This window comes from Cricetulus griseus, chromosome 5, assembly GCF_003668045.3.
Source record: "Cricetulus griseus strain 17A/GY chromosome 5, alternate assembly CriGri-PICRH-1.0, whole genome shotgun sequence".
NCBI lineage: Eukaryota > Metazoa > Chordata > Mammalia > Rodentia > Cricetidae > Cricetulus > Cricetulus griseus.
Genome location: NC_048598.1, coordinates 105,404,475 through 105,422,864, shown reverse-complemented (window position 1 = coordinate 105,422,864; position 18,390 = coordinate 105,404,475). Strand labels below are relative to the sequence as shown.

Genomic DNA, 18,390 nt, shown 5'->3' with positions numbered 1-18,390 from the left:
CAGTTTGTCCATTGTAGGCCTGAAGTGATGTCACTAGGCTTGTTCTTATTGACATAGACCTATCCTGATGGCCTATATTGAGTAAGATACTAAGAACTTGGAAAGTGGCATGGCTGGGCTGGTTCTCCAACTCCAAGTCCCTAACTCTGGGGAACAGTTGGGGACTTAGCCAAACACTGACAGTCAACATATGAGGGACAGGCAGATGACTGCCCTCCAGCCACCACCTCCAAGTCACTCTGAGTAGAGGCCCAACCTGGTTTATCTTAATGTGTCTTTTAGGGGCCAGAGACCCTCCCTCTAGTCTCAGTTTCAAGACCTAAACCTTAAGTTAAACAGAGTGACCTTTCAGGTTTAGTTCTGTTCTGGCCCTGGGGGAAGCCTCTGGCCCTGGGGAAGCCGCTCACGTGGGGGAATCACCTAGCTCAGCCTCGGCCTTGGCTCAACAGCTCAGGAAGCAAAGAGAAGGCTCTTTAGGTTGTCATAACAGAGTGGCCTCCAGGCACCTCCTGTTTACCCAGGCTGAGCAAATACAGCCAGGGCCCTAGCAACAGGTACAAAGGGGCCCTTGTGCCTCTGCTCCCTAGGCTCCCCCCACAGCCTAGCCCAGCCCAGCTGGGAGCTCTCAGAGAGGCAGGGGACCTAGCCTGCAGCAGCCTGGCAGGTAGGAACAGGGCAGAGTGTGTGCAGGGCTTGCTCTGTGCTTGATCTGAGAAGTCAGGTCTGCAGGCCCTGTCCTGCACAGGCAGGAAATGGCCCATTCTTCAGATCAGCAAACTGAGGCTCGGACAGGAGCCTGGCAGGGGCTTGTCAACTGGACATGGAGCATGTGATCTCAGACCAAGGAGGCAGTTATTGTTCAAGAGACCTACATTCAGCACGACTGTCAAGCGTGCCCCCCCCCCCCCCCCATATGTAATCAAGATAGACACAGCGTGTTTGGATCTCCTGGCATGTGAACCTCAAAAGTGAACAGCTGTGTGAGGATTTTGCCTGGGCTGAGAAAACAGACAGGAGTCAAGAACAACGGAGGAGTCCCCCCGCCCCCCCCCAGCAGTAGGCCCTTCCTCAGCCCATTTGAGAATGTGTGTGGGGGGGTTGTTTCCAGTGCACCCATACACCAGGTGGAAGTGTGATGAGCTGTTCTGGATCACCAGAATGATGAATGCCCAAGTTAAAAACAAAGTCAAACCCCAGGAGAGATAGGGAGATGGCTTGGTTAATGTGTACAAGCACGAGGACCTGAGTTTCATGCCCAGCATCCATACAAGGCTAGGCGTGGCAGTTCACTCTTGAAACCCCAGCTCTGGGAGGCAGAAACAAGAGGATCCTTGTGGCTCTGCAGTCAGTCTGCCTTACCTGATCAGTAGGCTCCTTAACCAGTGACAGATCCTGTCTCTAAAAATAAGAGGACAGTTTCTGAGGTTGACCTCTGACCTTTGTGTGAACCTTCATGTCCATGCCCACACCCAACTCATGTCCCTACACAAAATAAATCTTTTTTTTTTTTTTAAAGCAAACCAGAAAAAGACTGGGAAATTTTTATACATTTCTATAATAAGGAATTTGAATGGCTGACAAACCCTAAGAAATGGAGTTAACTTGACCAACAGCGCAAGTGAGTGTAAAGGGCTGGGGTGGAGCCCTTGCTTGGCAAGTGTGAAGTCCCCGATTCCATGGCGACAACAGCAGAAATAAGCAAACATCAATGAAAGCAGCGGAGGAGATTTTCTTCTCCTCCATTGTATCTGCAGAGGATCTGAGGGTATTCTTCCAGGGTCTGGCAAATAAATCTACAGAATGCTGGACCCTTTCTAGTGTCTTCTTACCTCCAACATAAATTAGGCACCTTGTTATTGCTGCCTCCCATGCTGGGGAGAGGGTCAGTTGTATTGTTAATTTACTATGCCTGAGCACTTAAAGATGTGGCAGGTGGGCTGATGGCCTTCATACAGGTAGATTCCGTTTATGGTTATTGTTGTTCAAAGTGCAAGTTGAATTAATGCAGCCTTGCTAAATGCCATCAAAGAGCCGTGCAATCAGTTTTCAGGGAGCCCTAGTCCAGGGTGTGGAAACAACACAGCTGACAAAGAGCCTCATAGAAGGGTGCTTGATCCTTAAAACAATTGGCAATCGGTGATGTCAACATCCAGGAAGAGGGGACGATTCGATTCTGACTGTCTATGCAGTGGGATGCTCTCCAGCATCAGAGGAGACAGGGGTGCTTGTGCTGACATCATGGTAATGGGTAAAAAACAGTAGCCACTTGGAAGCGGTGCAGGGCGGTGAGACCAGTATCTGGGTGCAGGCTGTGCCGGGGAGGGGACCCCGGATGTGGGAAAGGCTTCTCTTCATGGAGCGCTTTAAGGTTGCTTTCCATTTCTTTGTTAAACTTCATGTACTGTTTAAAACGCTGCTTTTGTTTGTTTTGAAATAGAGTCTCACTATGTAGCCCTGGCTGTCCTGGAACTCACTATGTAGACCACACTGGCCTTGAACTATAAAGATCCACCTACCTCTGCCTCCTGAGTGCTGGGATTAAAAGCATGCGTCACCACATCCGGCCCTGAACATTTTATTTTATTTTTTTAGTGTAGATTGTTTTTTGTTATTTGTTTTTAAAAGCTCCCGGAAGTTATTTCCTTTTGTATATAAGGATCACCATGAAGCTGGAGCGATAACTGTTGGTAAAGTGTTTGCTGTACAAACATAAGGACCTGAATTCAATCCGCAGCACAAACACCTGCGGTGGTCAGTGAACCAAGAACAACGAGAGACCCTGTTTCAGAAAGTAAGGCAGATGGCACTCCTGAGGGACACATGAGGTTGTCCTGTGGGCTCCACGTGCATGCATGTCCACACACCTGCACACACGCATGCCCGCGTTAGAATTGACTGGAAACCTGGGACCTCAGTTTCTGGGTCCAGAACAGGGATGCAGGTGGGGTTCTCTGTCAATGCTATGGGGTGAGGAGGCTGAGGGTGCCACCCATCAGTAGAGGTCACAGGAAAGGTCCTGGACTTGAAACACGGTGCACAGCAGGTAGAAATGCTGGCTGCAATCTTGGGGACTGACAGGCTAGATGCAGGGCAGACTTTAAAGAGAAGTGCCAGGGTTGAGATGAGGCTCTTTCCAGGGCTTCTGCTGCATTTAGCAGCTCACATTTGGATACAGTCCTGGGGAGTACCTGGGAAGTTGTTGTGGGGTGAACCCTTTGCCTGTCTTCTCAAGGAGACAGGCCAAGGGCGCAGCTGGATGCCCTAAGAGCAGCAAGCTTCCCTCTGGGGACCTCCTGGGACTGAGGCTGTGGCTAGGTCAGGGCCCAGAACCTGAGCTGCCCTGGGACCCATAGCCAGTCAGTCTCCCATATCTTCTGGGAGATATGGCTACCAGGCTGTGGCCACCCCAGAGGCAAAGGGCATATGCCACTCTCCAGAACTGCCCAACAGAGGGCTGACCAGGTGACACTGTACAAAAGGGGAGATATTCTCCTGTCTCAGCCACCCTGTCACTGCCAGTGTCCCATTACCTGCAGGAGGAGGAGCTAGCTCTCCAGAATTGTGCGATGGCTCAGAGATGTACAGCAGATTGGGGGGGGGGGCTGTCCTTTACATTGTGTAATATTTAGTTAGTAACAGACCCTGTCAGCTGTGAAAACCCCAAATGCCACCAGACATTTATTGTCAAATGACTCCTGGGGTGGGGAGTGACAATTACTCTAGGTCTGAACTTTGACTCTACAGTAATCTTTGTAAGCATCAGCCCCCTCTCCTAGGCAGAGTCTCCACACCCTTCACACCCTGAGTACAGCCTGCCCATGGAAGGAGGAAGAGTGGTCACAAGACACTCAGCCCCTATCAGTACCCCCAGCTGGCCCTGGACCGGGAGGATGAGCTGAGACCCTACTTCTGCCGGCTCTTGGCTCTAGTGCAGAGAGCCCCAACTTTCTCAGAAACCTTTATTTGCCTTAATAGTTGCCCTCTGTCCCCTTCACACAGGGATGACAGCCCTGCCAACATGCCACTGGAGGGAGGTGTATTCTCATTGGATCACTGCTCCCATGTCCTTCACCCCCAGCCACTATGCTTTCACAGGTCAGAGCCACTGGAGGGATGGCAAATTAGTAGTATCTCTGTGTGTAGACCTGGCTGTCTTGGAACTCTTCTGTAGACCGGGCTGGTCTCAAACTCACAGAGATCTGCCTGCCTCTGCCTTCCAAGCGCCACCTACTTGTCGGCAAATTATTTTTAACACTATTTTAAGACAGAAGTGTTATGTAGCCCTGGCTAGTCTTGAACTCACTATGTAGCTGAAGATGACCTTGAACGTCTGACCTTCCTGCCTCTGACTTCTGAGTGCTAAGAATATCAATGTTCACCAGTGAACTCAATCTATGTAGTGCTGCATATCGAACCCAGTGTTGTGTGCTTGTTAGTCAAGCACTCTTCTAACTGAGTCACATCCTAGGGCCGCACATTAACACACAAATGCATCTTTGTGGACCCTTCTCTCAGACACTCCCAGGATGGGGACTGAAGATGACCTGCCTCTCATGCTCAAGGAAGAACCATCAGGCTGTTTGCAGCACCAAGCCTGAAACAGAAGCCATTTGAGGTCGGCAGATGACCCATGAGGTGCAGAGCTGCCTGGAAGGCCAGTTTCCACTACAGCTACTTGGCTGGGGCTCTCCATTCAGGGATCCAAGAAGCTCCAGGCATTTGCAGAGCCAAGGACCCCAAACTTATATAATTCAAAATGACCATGTAAAGATTCACAGCTTGGGCACTGGCAGACACCAGTGGGCTCTCCAACCACACCAGAGAAGGGACACCTCTCTAGAGGGAAAGGTTGTTACTTGTTCCCAGACAGGAGATGCTGGACCCAAACAAGCCAGCTCCACACTCAGGGCCAGCCAAGCTGTCTCTTCTCTGGCTTAGGTACCTGAAAGATAAAGCATTTGAATTTTCATTCTAAAAGGAATCGCCACTAAGGCATTCTCAACAAAGGCACTCCCAAGTGAATTCCTGATGATCTGCCCTTTGAGGTCCCAGGAATGGGACCTGTGCCCCTCTGCTGTCCCTGTAAGGGGACACAGGCTGTGCTGTGACAGCAACACTCATCCACAGCATGTACAGAAGATGGCTTGTGAGAGTCATGGAAGATGACCACTAGGAATGCAGCCACTAGGTATGTCACAGCGCCACCAAAGGCTGAGAGCTGTAGCACTAGGTGTCTAGGTCTGGGGGACAGTAACAGTGTGACCAACATACATGTTCCTGAGATGGGTCTGTACCCAGGAGAGTAGCTCCATCTTGCTTCCACTTTAGAGGCCCAGCTGCACTGGAATGTGGGGTCCCTCCCACCTCCTCAGAGAGTTCACATTCCAGGCCTTCTGTGTCTCCTGCCTTCAGACTGCCCGTGAAGGAAGGACGGATGGCGCTCAGGAGCACAAGTGTAGACATTTTGATACCCTTTGCTTTCTACCCCCTAGCCTCCAAAATTGGATTTTATTCAACACAGTGGAAGACAGATTTTCATTGTTGGCAGTTTGTCCCTGTCATGGCCTTTTGTCAGATTCTTTGTTTGCCAGACTCCTTTGTAGCTAGGGGAAGCCATTGGCACCATTTCAGGCAATGAATTATAAGGGAAAGTCTGGGGGGTGGGGTGGGGGCGGACGACGACTCCAGAGGGAGGTTCTGCTTCTCCTCGAAGGACATGAGTCTGGCAAGAGAGTTTTCTTGGGTTGCCATGCTCTGTGTTGATGATGGAATGCAGACATAATGTCTAGTGTAGAACAGTCAGCCTACAGCCACGTGGGCTCCATCCTGAAGATGATGGGCAGAGTGACCTCACCAACCTTTCAAATTATCCTGAGACTGCCTATGCCCAGGGTTTGTTAAATGGATAACTATTTGTGGTTTAGGTCAAGTCTGTTACTTATACACCAGAGAAGCACTGGGATTGGTGTGCTTACTGTGAGTAGCTGGAGCAGCGCCTAGCACACAGTGGGTCCCCAGGAAACAGTGGCTGCCGCCACCATCATGTGTGTATAAGTTGCTTACTCACGTGGGTACTTGTGGATGAATGCCGGATCTGTGATTTACATGCAAAGACCTCTGGGGTCAGAATGTTACAGAAGTCCAGGACAGAATGTTACAGAAGTCCAGAAGTATCACTTGGCTCAGGCAAGTGGGCCACACTCCCTTTGCCTTGATGACAGGCAGCTCCTTCAACTGTATGCTGAGAAAGATGGCAAAGGTGCTAGCTAGCACTCTGGGGTTCACTACTCAGAGGTGGGGGCTCCACACAGGGAAATGGAGATGCAGAGAGGCCCACAGAAATGTCAAAAACCATGTGACCTCACACAGAATCTCTATGTTGGATGGCTGTGTGTGTGCATGAGTGTGCATAGTTGAGTGTGTGCTTGTAGAATAGCGTGTGCACACGGTGCACAGGCAGGACTGTGCATAGGCGTGCAGAGGTGTGTATGCACATGTGAAGGGTGTGTATGTGTGTGTGTGTGTGTGTGTGTGTGTGTGTGCAAAGGTACACATGCAGGGGTGTGTCTGTGTGTGCAAGATTTTATACATGAGTGGGCAGGATGTGTTTACACACAAAGGGGCCTGTGTGTACACAGAGGTATGTGTGTGAAAAGCTGAAGGTGTATACACAAGGGCACGCATGCAGAGTATGTAGACCACACACAGCAACCTGTGTACAAGGAGTAGACTTTTATGTAACAGTTCATATGCAGGTATATGGCAGAGTCTGTGTATGGGGTGCTTGCACGTGTGCAAGTATGTGTGTGTGAACACATGTATGTGAGAGAGAGTGTGCCTGAAGTGTGTGTGTGTGTATGTGCAGGGTTATGTGCACACAGTTATTCCAGCTAATGTGTAGACAGACCCTAGAGACTGTGTAATGGGAGTCAGGTAAAGAGATAAGGGTATTTATTAGGGAGATGCCTTACTTACAGACAACCTAGCCAGCCGGTAGGGCAGGAGTAAGTACAGCAAGCGGATGATGAAAAGGAAGAAGGGGCTTCCATGTGAGCGCCCCTCACTCTTAAACCTTCCCCAAGTCACCTTGACCACGCCCTTGCAGGCGTGGTCAGGTACACCTGTAGACAGCCCCGAGCACAACTGTGTTTGAGGGTGCCAGGTGGAGTGGAGGGGCCTTGTGCGTGTGAGGCTCCCAGACTTCTGCCTCCACAGGCCTCCCCTGAGCACCTCTGATTCCTCAGAGCCCAATGCTCCACAGGGCTGCATGGTCCCCAGTGCTGCCTCCTGCTGCCTTCTTCAAAACACCACCACCAGCAGCAGCAGCGCCAGCAGCTGCCGCCCCCTCCTTGTGGCAGCCAGCCTGGCCTGACCTGCCCAGCTGCTAAGCCCACCTTTGGTGGGTGTGTCTTCTGGGATCCAGACTCTTTGCCCTTCAAACATCGTCGAGGGCAAGTAGCTGTGATGCAGCTGCTCCTCCCAACGCCTTCCTCTTCCTGTGAGGCCCCACAATCAATACCCATCAAGCCATGTGGCACCCACTAGGCTTCTCCAGCTGGACTCATGGGGAGTTAGGCTGGGACCTGCATGAGCAGGAAAGAGGGTGAAGGAAGTCCTAGGCTCCTAGAACCCCACTGCTTGCCCCACCCTCCTCATCCTTTTCCCTGTCACGGCTGAGCCTCCTGGTTTCCCTGAGGACAGGGTGCACTGGACCTGGAGCTCTGGCTCATTGGTCGGCCAGTGCTGGCCCACATGCTAGCCTCACTTACCCTGCAGGACTTCTTTCTTTTAATCTTATCCTCTAGTCTACCTTCCCGGCTGTAGTGTGAGGGACCCCTGACTCAGGGGTCACCAGTCCTCTAGCTACAGGCTTCACTCACCTTCACAATCTTTTCTTCTGTTCCCAGAAAACCCACCTTCTTGTCCTAGTGTCCTCCCTACAGGGAGGCTTTGATCCAGCCTGGGCCCTGAGCCAAAAAGTCATTAAAACAAAGAACAGCCAAGGAGAGGAGAACATATCCCTTCTGGCTGAAGAAAGCCAAACACTGTAACCCTCCAGGCTCTAGCTCTCCCAGGAGCACAGAGAGGGTGGGAATGGGGGCAGGACAGGTGCAGTCAGGAGCTGAAGTGTTGGGAGGGGTGGTTTGAGCTGGCTCTAAGGCTGACCAATAGACTGCAGAGCCTGATTTATGCCTGCTGAGGTATGGAAAAACACCCAGACCCTTGGGGGACCATAACCTTCCTGGGATCGGTATCACAGAGGTCTGACATGGTGCCCCTGGTTCCCGATGTGTGCCATAGCTAACCAGTGGGGAGGGACCACTATCAGGGCCATATGTATGTTGGAGCCATCTCTGTGTAAGGCAAATGACTAAGCAGAGACTGACTGACAGACAACACAGAAGTAGCTTGGCTCTTCCTGAGTTCTCTGTGCCTGTCCCATAGCTGGCCTGAAGGACACATGACAGCAGTTACAGTATCAGAAAGCCTCACTTCACCACCTAGCTGAGGAAACTGAGGCTCCAAATGGGAACTCTAGTGGGCACGGGACCCATCTGAGACAGTGTGGGGACTAGAATCCAAAGTCTGATATGAACCAAATGCCACTCTTTTTGAGGGCGTGGGAGGGGGGGCTTTTTTTTTTATCATGATCTGATTTGATTTTACAGTGACTGAAGCAGCGATGTTGCCTTTATTCTCCCTCACCCACAGAAGAGTAGGGTGGGCCCAGAGGTGGCAAGTGCCGATCCAAGGTCACAGACAAGATCCATGGTGAAGCCAGCACTGAAACACTGGGGTTTCACTCTGGTGTTGACAACCAACCGTGTCTTACAGCGAGCACTAGAGAGGCTGACAGAGCTCTGCTCACTCCCCGTATCTCTGGACCCGATGGCAAAGGGCACAAGACTACTGCCCGCTGCGTTCTTCTGTGTTGTGCTTGGCATGAGGGCAGGTGTTCAGTGGGCATGGCATTTAGTTGAATGGCAGGCTGGCTCAGCATCATATTAACACAGGGACTGCTGGCTGAGAGCCCAGGGGAGAAACTGGTGTTCACAGAGGAGAACATGTGGGATGGATGATCACGACGCAGGACCCATAGAGGTGACTTGAAAGACAGCATGGCCTAAAGCTGGTCAGAAAAAAATGGACTACAGGTTGTGGGAGGAGAGGCCACAGTCTGGTAGCTATGTAGTGGTGCCTGGGGCAGCTTCTTCTAGACCAGTGGTTTTCAACCTGTCATGACCCCTTTGGAGGTCAAACAACCCTTAGGGTTCGCCTAAGACAATTGGAAAACACAGATATTTAATTATGATTCATAACGGTAGCAAAATTAGTTATGAAGTAGCAATGAAAGTAATTTTATGGTTGGGGGTCACCACACCATGAGGAACTGTATTAAAGGGTCACAGCATTAGGAAGGTTGAGAACCACTGCTTAGACACTTGGCTCTAAGACAAGTAGAGAACAAGGGGCTGGGCTGCCCTGTCTATAGCATGGACTGCTGGCCTCTCTCCCCCAGCTGCAGGCCTTCTCTGGCCTCTTGAGCCTAACACTGAAAGCCTACCATGCTGCCTGTCCCTGTGGTCTTTCACCATCAGGCTGGAATTCTTGGGGAGATGAGGTGGGGCAGAGCAGGGCAAGACCCTGCCTCCTGTCCTTAATTAAGCCACAGCTGGCTGCTTACCACCCTCAGTGAAACCAGCTATCACCAAAGAGCCCACTCAGCGTGGGCACCATGGTGTGGGTGACAGAAGAGCTAGTAGGCCTTTGCTTCAAGCTCTGAGCCTGTGTTGGTTGCTAGGGCAACAAAAGCCCATGGCAGGAGGCCTGGCAACTAAGAGGAGGCGGGACACTGGCATGCTGGGGAGTCAGCTCAGCCCCTCCCTTTCTGCTCCAACAGGGGAGTGTGGAGCAGGTGTGTGTGTGTGTGTGTGGGGGGTGTGTGTGTGTGTGGGTGTGTGTGTGTGGGTGTGTGTATGGGTGTGTACGTGCATGCACACCAGCCTATTAAACATCAGCAAAGCTGTGCTCTCTTTCCCAGAGACCTCAGTGAAGCAGTGTGGGAGACAGGTGTCTTTTGTTTTGTTTTTGAGGATTCGGGTTTCTATGTAGTCCTGGCTGTTCTGAAACTCACTCTGTACACCAGGCTGGCCTTGAAGATCCTCCTGCCTCTGCCTCCTGAATTCTGGGCCCAAAGGTATGGGTCACCACATTCTGCTCTAGTGATCCCTTTTAAATTAATCACTCTGTAAAAGCCTGAGGCATCGAGGGTGAGGGCTTTAATGTGTGAATTGTGAAGGGCTTGTTGTGATGATTACTAACCATAAAAGTGCAGCCATTAAGCTTGGGCCTGGCCACCTTCAGGATCATCTGTACATCGTAGCCATCACCTTATCTTAAGAGGTGCATAGTCTCATCCCAAGAAAACCCTTGGTCCCAGAGCCTGTGGCCTGGTCAAGGGGATTGTTGACTGGGTTATTCCTCCCTCAACTGTCCACAGGAAGGCAGGTGTGTGAGGCTCTACCCTAGGCTCGTCCTCCCTGATGGTTTCTGAGACAACTTGTCTGAGTGTGTGTCACAGATGCTACTGGGGACTATTTTTGTGCCTATGTCTGTACATGTGTGTGCATATTCATGTGTGTGCCATACAGGGGGAGACTAGGGGTCAACCTTGGGCACTGATCCTCAGGAGCCACCCACTTGGTTTTTGAGGCAGAGCCTTTCACTGAGGCTAGTGTGGTGGGCCAGTGAGCCCAGGAGTCCTACTGGTTTGGCCTCCCCAGAGCTGGGGTTACAAATGCATGCCACCACACCCAGCTTTTTTACATGGGTTCTGGGGAGTTGAACTCATGAAGCAAGATCTTCATTGACTGAATCATCTCTCCAGCCCCTGCAATGGGGATTTTTGAAGTGAGAAAGGCTCAGGCTGTTGGATTAAACAGACTGGGAACCTCTCCACTTGTACATCTCAGTCACGGGCCCTCAGGCGAGCCATGCCCCTTGCCTTAGAGTCTCAGACTCTTACTTAAGTGGGTGGAAGATGGCTGTGATAATGAGGAGATATTTTTTCCGTGATGACAGGCCCAAGGTGTGTCCACATCTCTTCCAAACCCAAAACCCCAAACCAGAAGGCCAGTTTTTTTTCTTGATCTCCTGGAGGGGTAAAAGGCTCCAGCGAGCTTCCTGAGTTGGGGGTCAGAGAGTAAGGGACAGGGGAGGTAGCAGATTTCTGAGGCTGCAGAGGTTCTGAGTTATTTGGGAACTTAAGTTGCTGCAGTTTTCTCTTCTGGCCCATGGACTCGCAGAGACTAAAACTGGCTTTCAGGCATGGAAGGGCACCAGGTATACCACAGGTGCCTAGAAAATGTACCCGAACTCACCCACAGGCATCACTGTCCAGGCCTCTGCCAGGGTGACCTGGTGCCCAAGGGGGTCACTGAAGCAGCAGACAGAGGTCTCAGCTCTGCCCTGGTGGGACTTCTGCTTGGATCAGAACCTACCATTTTCCCTAGGGAAAACGGAGGCCACATGACAAGCCTTTGCTACCCCCATCTTGTGTCCTCCACAGAGGCACGGGCAAAGGCAGGCCTACATGCTGCTGTCCATTTATCTAGTTGTCTAGGTCTTGGGCCCCAGGCTGGGCAGCATGGTTCTGGCCAGTGCTCCATTAGAAATGTCCTTTTTATCCCAAGGGAGACTGACCAACATCACCAGTAACTTCTGAGATCCCTTCACAGACACTACCCTTTACATACTTCAAGGTCTGTCCACTTCCTCCACCCGACTGGCATGGTGCCAGCTCTGGGGACAACAGGACAAGGAGTGGAGATCCCTTCCAGATGGGGAAATCAAGGCAGTGAGAAACGGTGCAGGGAACCCTGGCTTGTGGGCAACAATGCATGGGACCAGTGAGAGACAAGGATGAGGAGGCTGCTGCCCATGCCACCTCGTGCTCCTGGAAGCCTGGCTTTCAGTAAGTTGGGAGACGGGGCTGGCCAGAGCCCGCAAAGGGTCTCCATGGCCTGGTCCTTGGTCCCTGACCCAAACACCATCCGGCTGAGCCTCTACTTCCTGAGCTGGCTGCCAGGACAGGCGGAGTTGCTGGAACCCTTCCTAAAAAGGAATCAGGCTGAGGTGGCCCAGGCTATTTTTAGTCAATTGTGTTGAAAATCCCAAGTGCATGCAGCATCATGTGTTTTCTTTTTTGAGAAGGAAAATAGGAGATTCCCACACCCTCCCCAAAATGGCTTGTGTCCTTCAGAGGAGTCTTACAGAGATCTGGCCTCACCAGAGTCCAGCAAGTAATGTCCCTGTAGCTGCCGAGCCTGGGGTTCCTGGGCTCAGGGCTTCTGGCCAGAGGCAGGGTTTACAGAGGGCCCCACCCTGGCCTGGGCTCTTGAGGGTACAAGGTACATAGGGTTCAACCCATATTTCAAGTGGGGGGTTGGAGAACTGTCTTGACCCCATCTCTATGTCAGTCCTTATTGTTTTTAAAATATAACTTTTGGGGCTGGAGAGATAACTCAATGGTTAAGAGCACTGACTGCTTTTTGAGAGAACTGTAGTTTGATTCTCAGCACCCACACCAGGAGGCTCACAACCACCAGTAACTCCAGCTCCAGAGGATCTAGCGCCCTCTTCTGGCCTCTGAGAGCACCTGTACTCATGTGCACATACCTACACAGAGATACATATGCAACATTAAAAATAAAACGTAAAATATAATTTTTAAAGGTATAACTGGCATCAAATAAGCTGTGTTTATTTGCAGTGCCCAGTGGAACATGTGTTGACATATGTCTGTCTACTGCTATGAAGTTATCACTGTGATTAAGACAGTGGACATGTCCATCACACCCCGTCTCCTTTCCCTTCTTTCTCAACTGCCTCACTGCCACAGGTCACCCTGGATATGCTCTCAGTGATGACGGGTTAGCTGACAGTTCCCAGAGTCTTGAATCAGTGGGGTCACATAGCGTGCTCTAGCTGTGTGGCTTCTCTGACTGGTACCATCACTTTGAGATTTAGCCATTTCTTTGTGTCCGCTCATCATTCATCCCTTACTACCAAGTGTCATCTCATCCCAGAGGCACTGCACTACGGGTTATCTGCCAGCAGGCACTTGCAGTGTTTCCATTTGGAGATGCTATACACAGACTGTTAGAGGTCTATGTACCAGTCCTTGGGTGGCCATGTGTTTCTTTCCCATGGGGTAAATGGTAAAGGAATTTGGGGGTCCCCGGGTTTGGGTTTTTAACAAACCACCCAACTGGTTTCCAAAATGGCCGTACTATTTCACATCCCCACCAGCAATGACTAAGGGCTCCAAATTTCAGCACACCTTTTCACCAATTCTTGATGCTATCTTTTCTTTTTAACTTAAAAAATTATTTTTATTTATGTGCATGTGTTTGTATGTGCCCATGTGCCATGGCATACATGCGGAGGTCAGAGACCACTTATGAGAGCTGGTTCTCTCCTTCTACCTCCAGGGTCTCTGGAATCAAACACAGGGATCTTGGATTCCCAGTCTTGCTAACATGTACCTTTAGTGACTGAGCCATCTCTCCAAGCCTCTGTCCTGTGTTTCCAAACAGACATCATGGTGGGAGTGCGGTACCACAGCACTGTGGCTTGGATTTACATTCCCTTTATGACCAGCGGTGTTGGGCGTTTTCTCATATGGTTATGGCTGGTGGTTTCTGCCCTGTTTCCACAGGGAGGTTGTGGATGGGTTACAGGGTCAGGTACATTCTGGATGCAATGCTAGCTGTTCCAGGAGTCACCTCATGGCTCCAAGCCTTGGGTTTCCCATCTGTGATGTGGAGAGGGCACTGTGTTCCCTCTTGCATTGTGTCTAATTCCTATGGTGGTCACTTGGAAGGACAGTGCAGCATATATGTGAATTCATTGTGTGCACTTGAAGAGGTCAGGGGACATATAAGGCACCTCGATCAGAATTACACTCTACAGAGCTGGTTCCTTGGCATCTGGAAGTTTCTACTCAGAAGCCCGTGGGAGAGAGGCATTTATTCAACTGCCTAGTTACTACATCTGACCCAAAGGGTTTGAGGGTGTGCTTTGTGTGAATAAGTGTGTGAAGTTAGTGTGAATTGCTTTGTGTGAATATGTGCATTAAATTAGTGGTATTAAGGATGTGCAATTTGGGGTGGACCTAGGCTTTATCCCAAAGGATACCATAGACTCTGATGACACCCTATGGAAGGCCTCACCCTCCCCGGGAGCAGAAAGGATATGTGATAGGTAGGGTTTTAGTTGGGGGGTGGTGGTGGCGGTAGGGGAGGAGGGGAGGGAGTGGGAACTGGGATTGACATGTAAAACAATCTTGTTTCTAATTCAAATAAAAAAAAAGGACGTGCAATTTGGGAGTGTTGTGGCTTGGACATGCCCTCCACCTGGCAAGGTTAGCTTGTGAAGGAGGAGCCTATTGCCCACACTGCTGCTGGTGACTGGTCACTCCAGAGTCAGCAGATGGAATTCAGTAGTTCCAAACAATCAGCTTAGCCCTGCTCAGTGTGCAGATAGTATGGAGCCACAGAGACTAAGTGAGAGAATGAGAGGAAAACACCAAGAATGAGCCTCCAATAAATGCAAACAAATGAACTAGCTTCCCCCCCGAAAACTATCCGGAAACATGCGATCCCAACATACTGGGAAGAGCGCGTCCGTGAGTGACTAAAAGCCGAGGTTCTGGAGTCGGGAAACCTGGGCTTGAACCTTACATAGGAATGCCCAGCCTGTCATCTCTGAAGAGTCCTTTGCTTTTCACCAGTGTCTGTTGTAGCAGGACCGCTTGCTCCCACCGCACTGCTCTGATGGGTTATCGCCATCACCCACTTGATTGGATTGAGATCGGCCCTCGAAGCACATTCCTGGGTATGAAAATTAATGAAGGGGATTCGATGGTTTTTCTTCTCTGCTTGAAGTGGTTTAGGATCACCATAGAGATGAAGTTCTGCAGGTCTGTAAGTCACTTTCTAGATTGGGTTAGTTGAAGTGGGGGGACCCATTCTGAATGTGGGTGACACCATCCCATGGTCTGAAGTTCTGCAGTGAAGAAAAGGGAGAAAGCACCTGAGCGTCTCTCCCCCCCCCCCCCATTCATCTCTGTTTCTGGACTGGGAGCCCGGCGTGTGGGTGTGACGTCATCCTCTCCTTCCTGCCTCTGGTTCCTGCCGCCATGCCCTCTCTACCAAACCTCACACCAGGAATCAAACTAAAGCCTTCCTTCCTGAGGGCCTTCTGTCAGGTGTTTGTTGCAGTAACAAGAAAAGTAACTAATATATTGAGAAAGACCTCCCCAGGAGTGTAGGCTGCCTCCTCTAAAGGCGGGAGGATCTGCTCCAAGAAAAGGAAGGTCCTTGGTACGGACTCGTCCCCTCTCCCCTCCCCCTGCAGGTCCCCATTCCTCCCTCCCTCCCTCTCCACTTCCTGGCTGCTGAGTCACATCACCCCTCGTGCCCTTTCACCTTGCTGTTCCACCTAGCCAAGAGCCTGGCCCAAACCCTGAAACCTTTTCTGCAGTTCATCTTAGACATTGGTCATGATGATGAAGACTGATGGTAGTGAAGGAACTAGCTTCCCTTTCGGCAGCCATAACGGTCGAACATGTGCTTCCATGACCTTGCCCTAGACACTAGAAAGTCAGATTCCTGTCTTGGAACCAATCAGAAGTTAGCTGGTGGCGCTATGCTTTACGACCCTGGGTGTGCTTTACGGACAAGCGCACAGCAATGATGTAGAGAGCATAGCAACCACCCTGGGAGGGCCTGTGGGCCATAACAACCAGTTGACCAATCAACACAGGGCAAGCCCTCCAAGCCTGGAGGCACACCAATCGTAAGCCTGTGCGTACCCCTAGACACTCCCCTTACGCTGCCCTATAAGATCTTTTGGGAGCCCCTAGGAGCCGTCTTTTCTGGCCATCCACCATGGCGGGTGGGTGAAAGACCCGAGCTAACATGGGGTTAGCTCGTTAAATTACAATAAAGCCTCGTGCAGTTTGCAGCAAGCTCTCGAATCCGCCTGGTGACTGGGGTGACCACGAACGTGGCCTGGGACCCCGGATACTTGAGTTTTCGGGGGTCTAACAGTAGACAGCTGTTGTGAGGATGAACTGATACACGTACAACACTCGGAATGATGCCTGCTCTGTGAAGAAGCATAAATAGGTGTGAGCTAGCATTAATTACCCCATCTCATGTAGTACCACAATGTGAAATGACTTAATCAGTGACCCTTATTTGGGTTAACTGACAGTATTCCCCGTCTACATACTGTTCATAAGGAGTTTTAATGACAAAGGACTATTCAGCAAAAAGGTCCATAAAATAGTGTTATGTGTAGGATGATTCTGTGCTTTTGAAAATGCCTACTCCTAGATGCACACTTTCCAAAGTAGACCGGGGACCAGTGCCTCTCCAGGAATCTTCTAGGCTTCCAGACTGGGGCTGCCGGAGTATCCATGATCAGTGACTGGGTTGTCAGCCAACCTCAGCATGCTGAGGATACTGTTGGGCTACCCTACTGTGTGAGCCATTCTAGCAAGTTCCTTTTACATACTATATGCACGCACATGCCATTGCTTCAGTCTGTCTACAGATCCTTGTCCAATGAGCTTGTGGTGTTGGGAGTTGGGCATGCAGAGACCACCCTTGATGAAACAACGCAAAGAAGGAGCTGGAGATGGGGAGATGAGACTGGGTGACCCAGGCAGTCCAACGTAATCTCCAATTCTTATACGTGAAAGAGAGTAGCAGGTGAGTCAGGAGGAGACATGACAATTACCTTGCAAATGCAGGAGCCATGCTGCTTCTGGCTTTGGAGACAGAAGGAGGCATGAGAAGAGGGCAGCCTGGAGAAGTAGGACAACCTAGTTTCGCCCTTGGACACTCAACTGAAATATACCTCACTGTTGCCTTAGTTTTTGCTCCATAGAACCTACTTCAGACTTTTCCAGAGCTGTAAGGGAACACATGTGTGCCGTTTCAAGGTGCTGACTCTGCTTTGTAGCATTTGATTGTAGCAGCGGGAGGCCCCTGACATGGTGGGCATATATTTTATAATAAAGGAGAAACCTCACCAGTAGAAAGAGAGAGATAAAGGCGGGCAAGTGTATTTACTCAGCTCAGGGTGACTATACAGGAACAGTGGAGGCAAACTCAGTAACAGAGAGGTTTATTTTACTCAGTTTTGGTGGTTCATGGACATGGCACTTGAATTGGCTCAGGTCCAGTGAAGACCTCATAGCAACAGTGATCACAATGTTGGGAGCAAAGTGGGCACATCTCTAACAGGAAGAGGAGAATGCTGGGTGAGGCCAAACTTGGGATCTTGTAACAGGCCTCTCAAGAGAACTACGGAGGAGGCCCACCAGAGTGACTTCTCTTGGGCACACCATTAATGACAGCAGGCCCTCAATTGGGCCCCTCCCCCAAAGGTTCTACCACCTTCCATAGCGCCATGCTTTGCACACCAGGGGTCTCCGAAGGTCCTCTGCTTAAACCATGGCCAGCTTTATCCCCACTCAGGAGGCTGTCTGTTCCATGCACACGGGAGAGCCAGACATAAGGGAGGTTTTAAAATCGAGGTGAGATCTGTAAAATCGCTCTAAAAGTTGAGCGCCAGGGAATTTGAAAACAGTAGAGAAAATCTCACTGGTTCTGAGCTCTGCTCATGTTTTTTTTTTTATTTAATTTTTTTAACCTTTATCACATTTATCCATCCATCCATCCATAGATCCATCCATCCCCGTCTGCTTATCTGCTTATTTGTGTGCATGGGCACCTGTGCCGTAGCGCACATGTGGAAGCTAAATGACAACTTGGGAGAACTGAGTCTCTTTTTCCACCAGGTGGATCCCGGGGATCTGACACAGGCCATCAGCCCTACACTGGGCCATCTTGACGGTGCAGCTTTTAGCAGTAGGTTTGAAATTAATTACATCTGGACAACCACATATCAAGACACAGGAGGGATTCCGGATTGCCTGTGCCTTTTCATTTGGGGGGAAGCCTGGCTCTCTTTACAAGGTGGGGGTCCTCCCTGCCTGCTGATTTGAAGATGGGTGGGTGTTTCTTGTGCAGACTGCTTGGGCCTAGTCATCTGGCATTTTGGTCATGCGCTCGTGAGCCTTTTGAAAAGTAGAGAACCTCAGACTTGTCTATGATGGGCACCTTCTTGTCACCCTTGACTTCCTGATGTAAAGCGCTCCTACTCATCCCTGAGTTCTCTCCCAACAGCTCTATCGAGTAGTCATCTATTCACACCTGGGTTTGTCCCAGCCCCCAGCTCCCAGCTCAGACACCCTGCTCCCCAGTGCAGGTCTCTGGGTCTGTCATACAGGACACTTCCAGTGCAGAGGCTGAA

At 50.6% G+C, this 18,390-nt stretch overlaps 1 protein-coding gene across 3 annotated transcripts in view; it reads right to left on the bottom strand.

Moving 5' to 3' along the window:
* Ttc7b (tetratricopeptide repeat domain 7B) overlaps nucleotides 1–18,390 on the bottom strand; it is a 275,916-nt gene that overhangs the window by 50,583 nt on the left and 206,943 nt on the right. The window contains exon 20 of one of the 3 annotated variants that reach the window (XM_035445975.1): nucleotides 14,356–14,894. The exons of 1 other annotated variant lie outside the window; for it this stretch is intronic. In XM_035445975.1, the coding sequence (XP_035301866.1) occupies nucleotides 14,763–14,894 (132 nt within the window). In that variant the 3' untranslated portion in view covers nucleotides 14,356–14,762. Of the gene's footprint in view, nucleotides 1–14,355; nucleotides 14,895–14,923; nucleotides 15,070–18,390 lie in introns of those variants that run through there. One more of the 3 variants, XM_035445978.1, reaches the window with a different exon arrangement.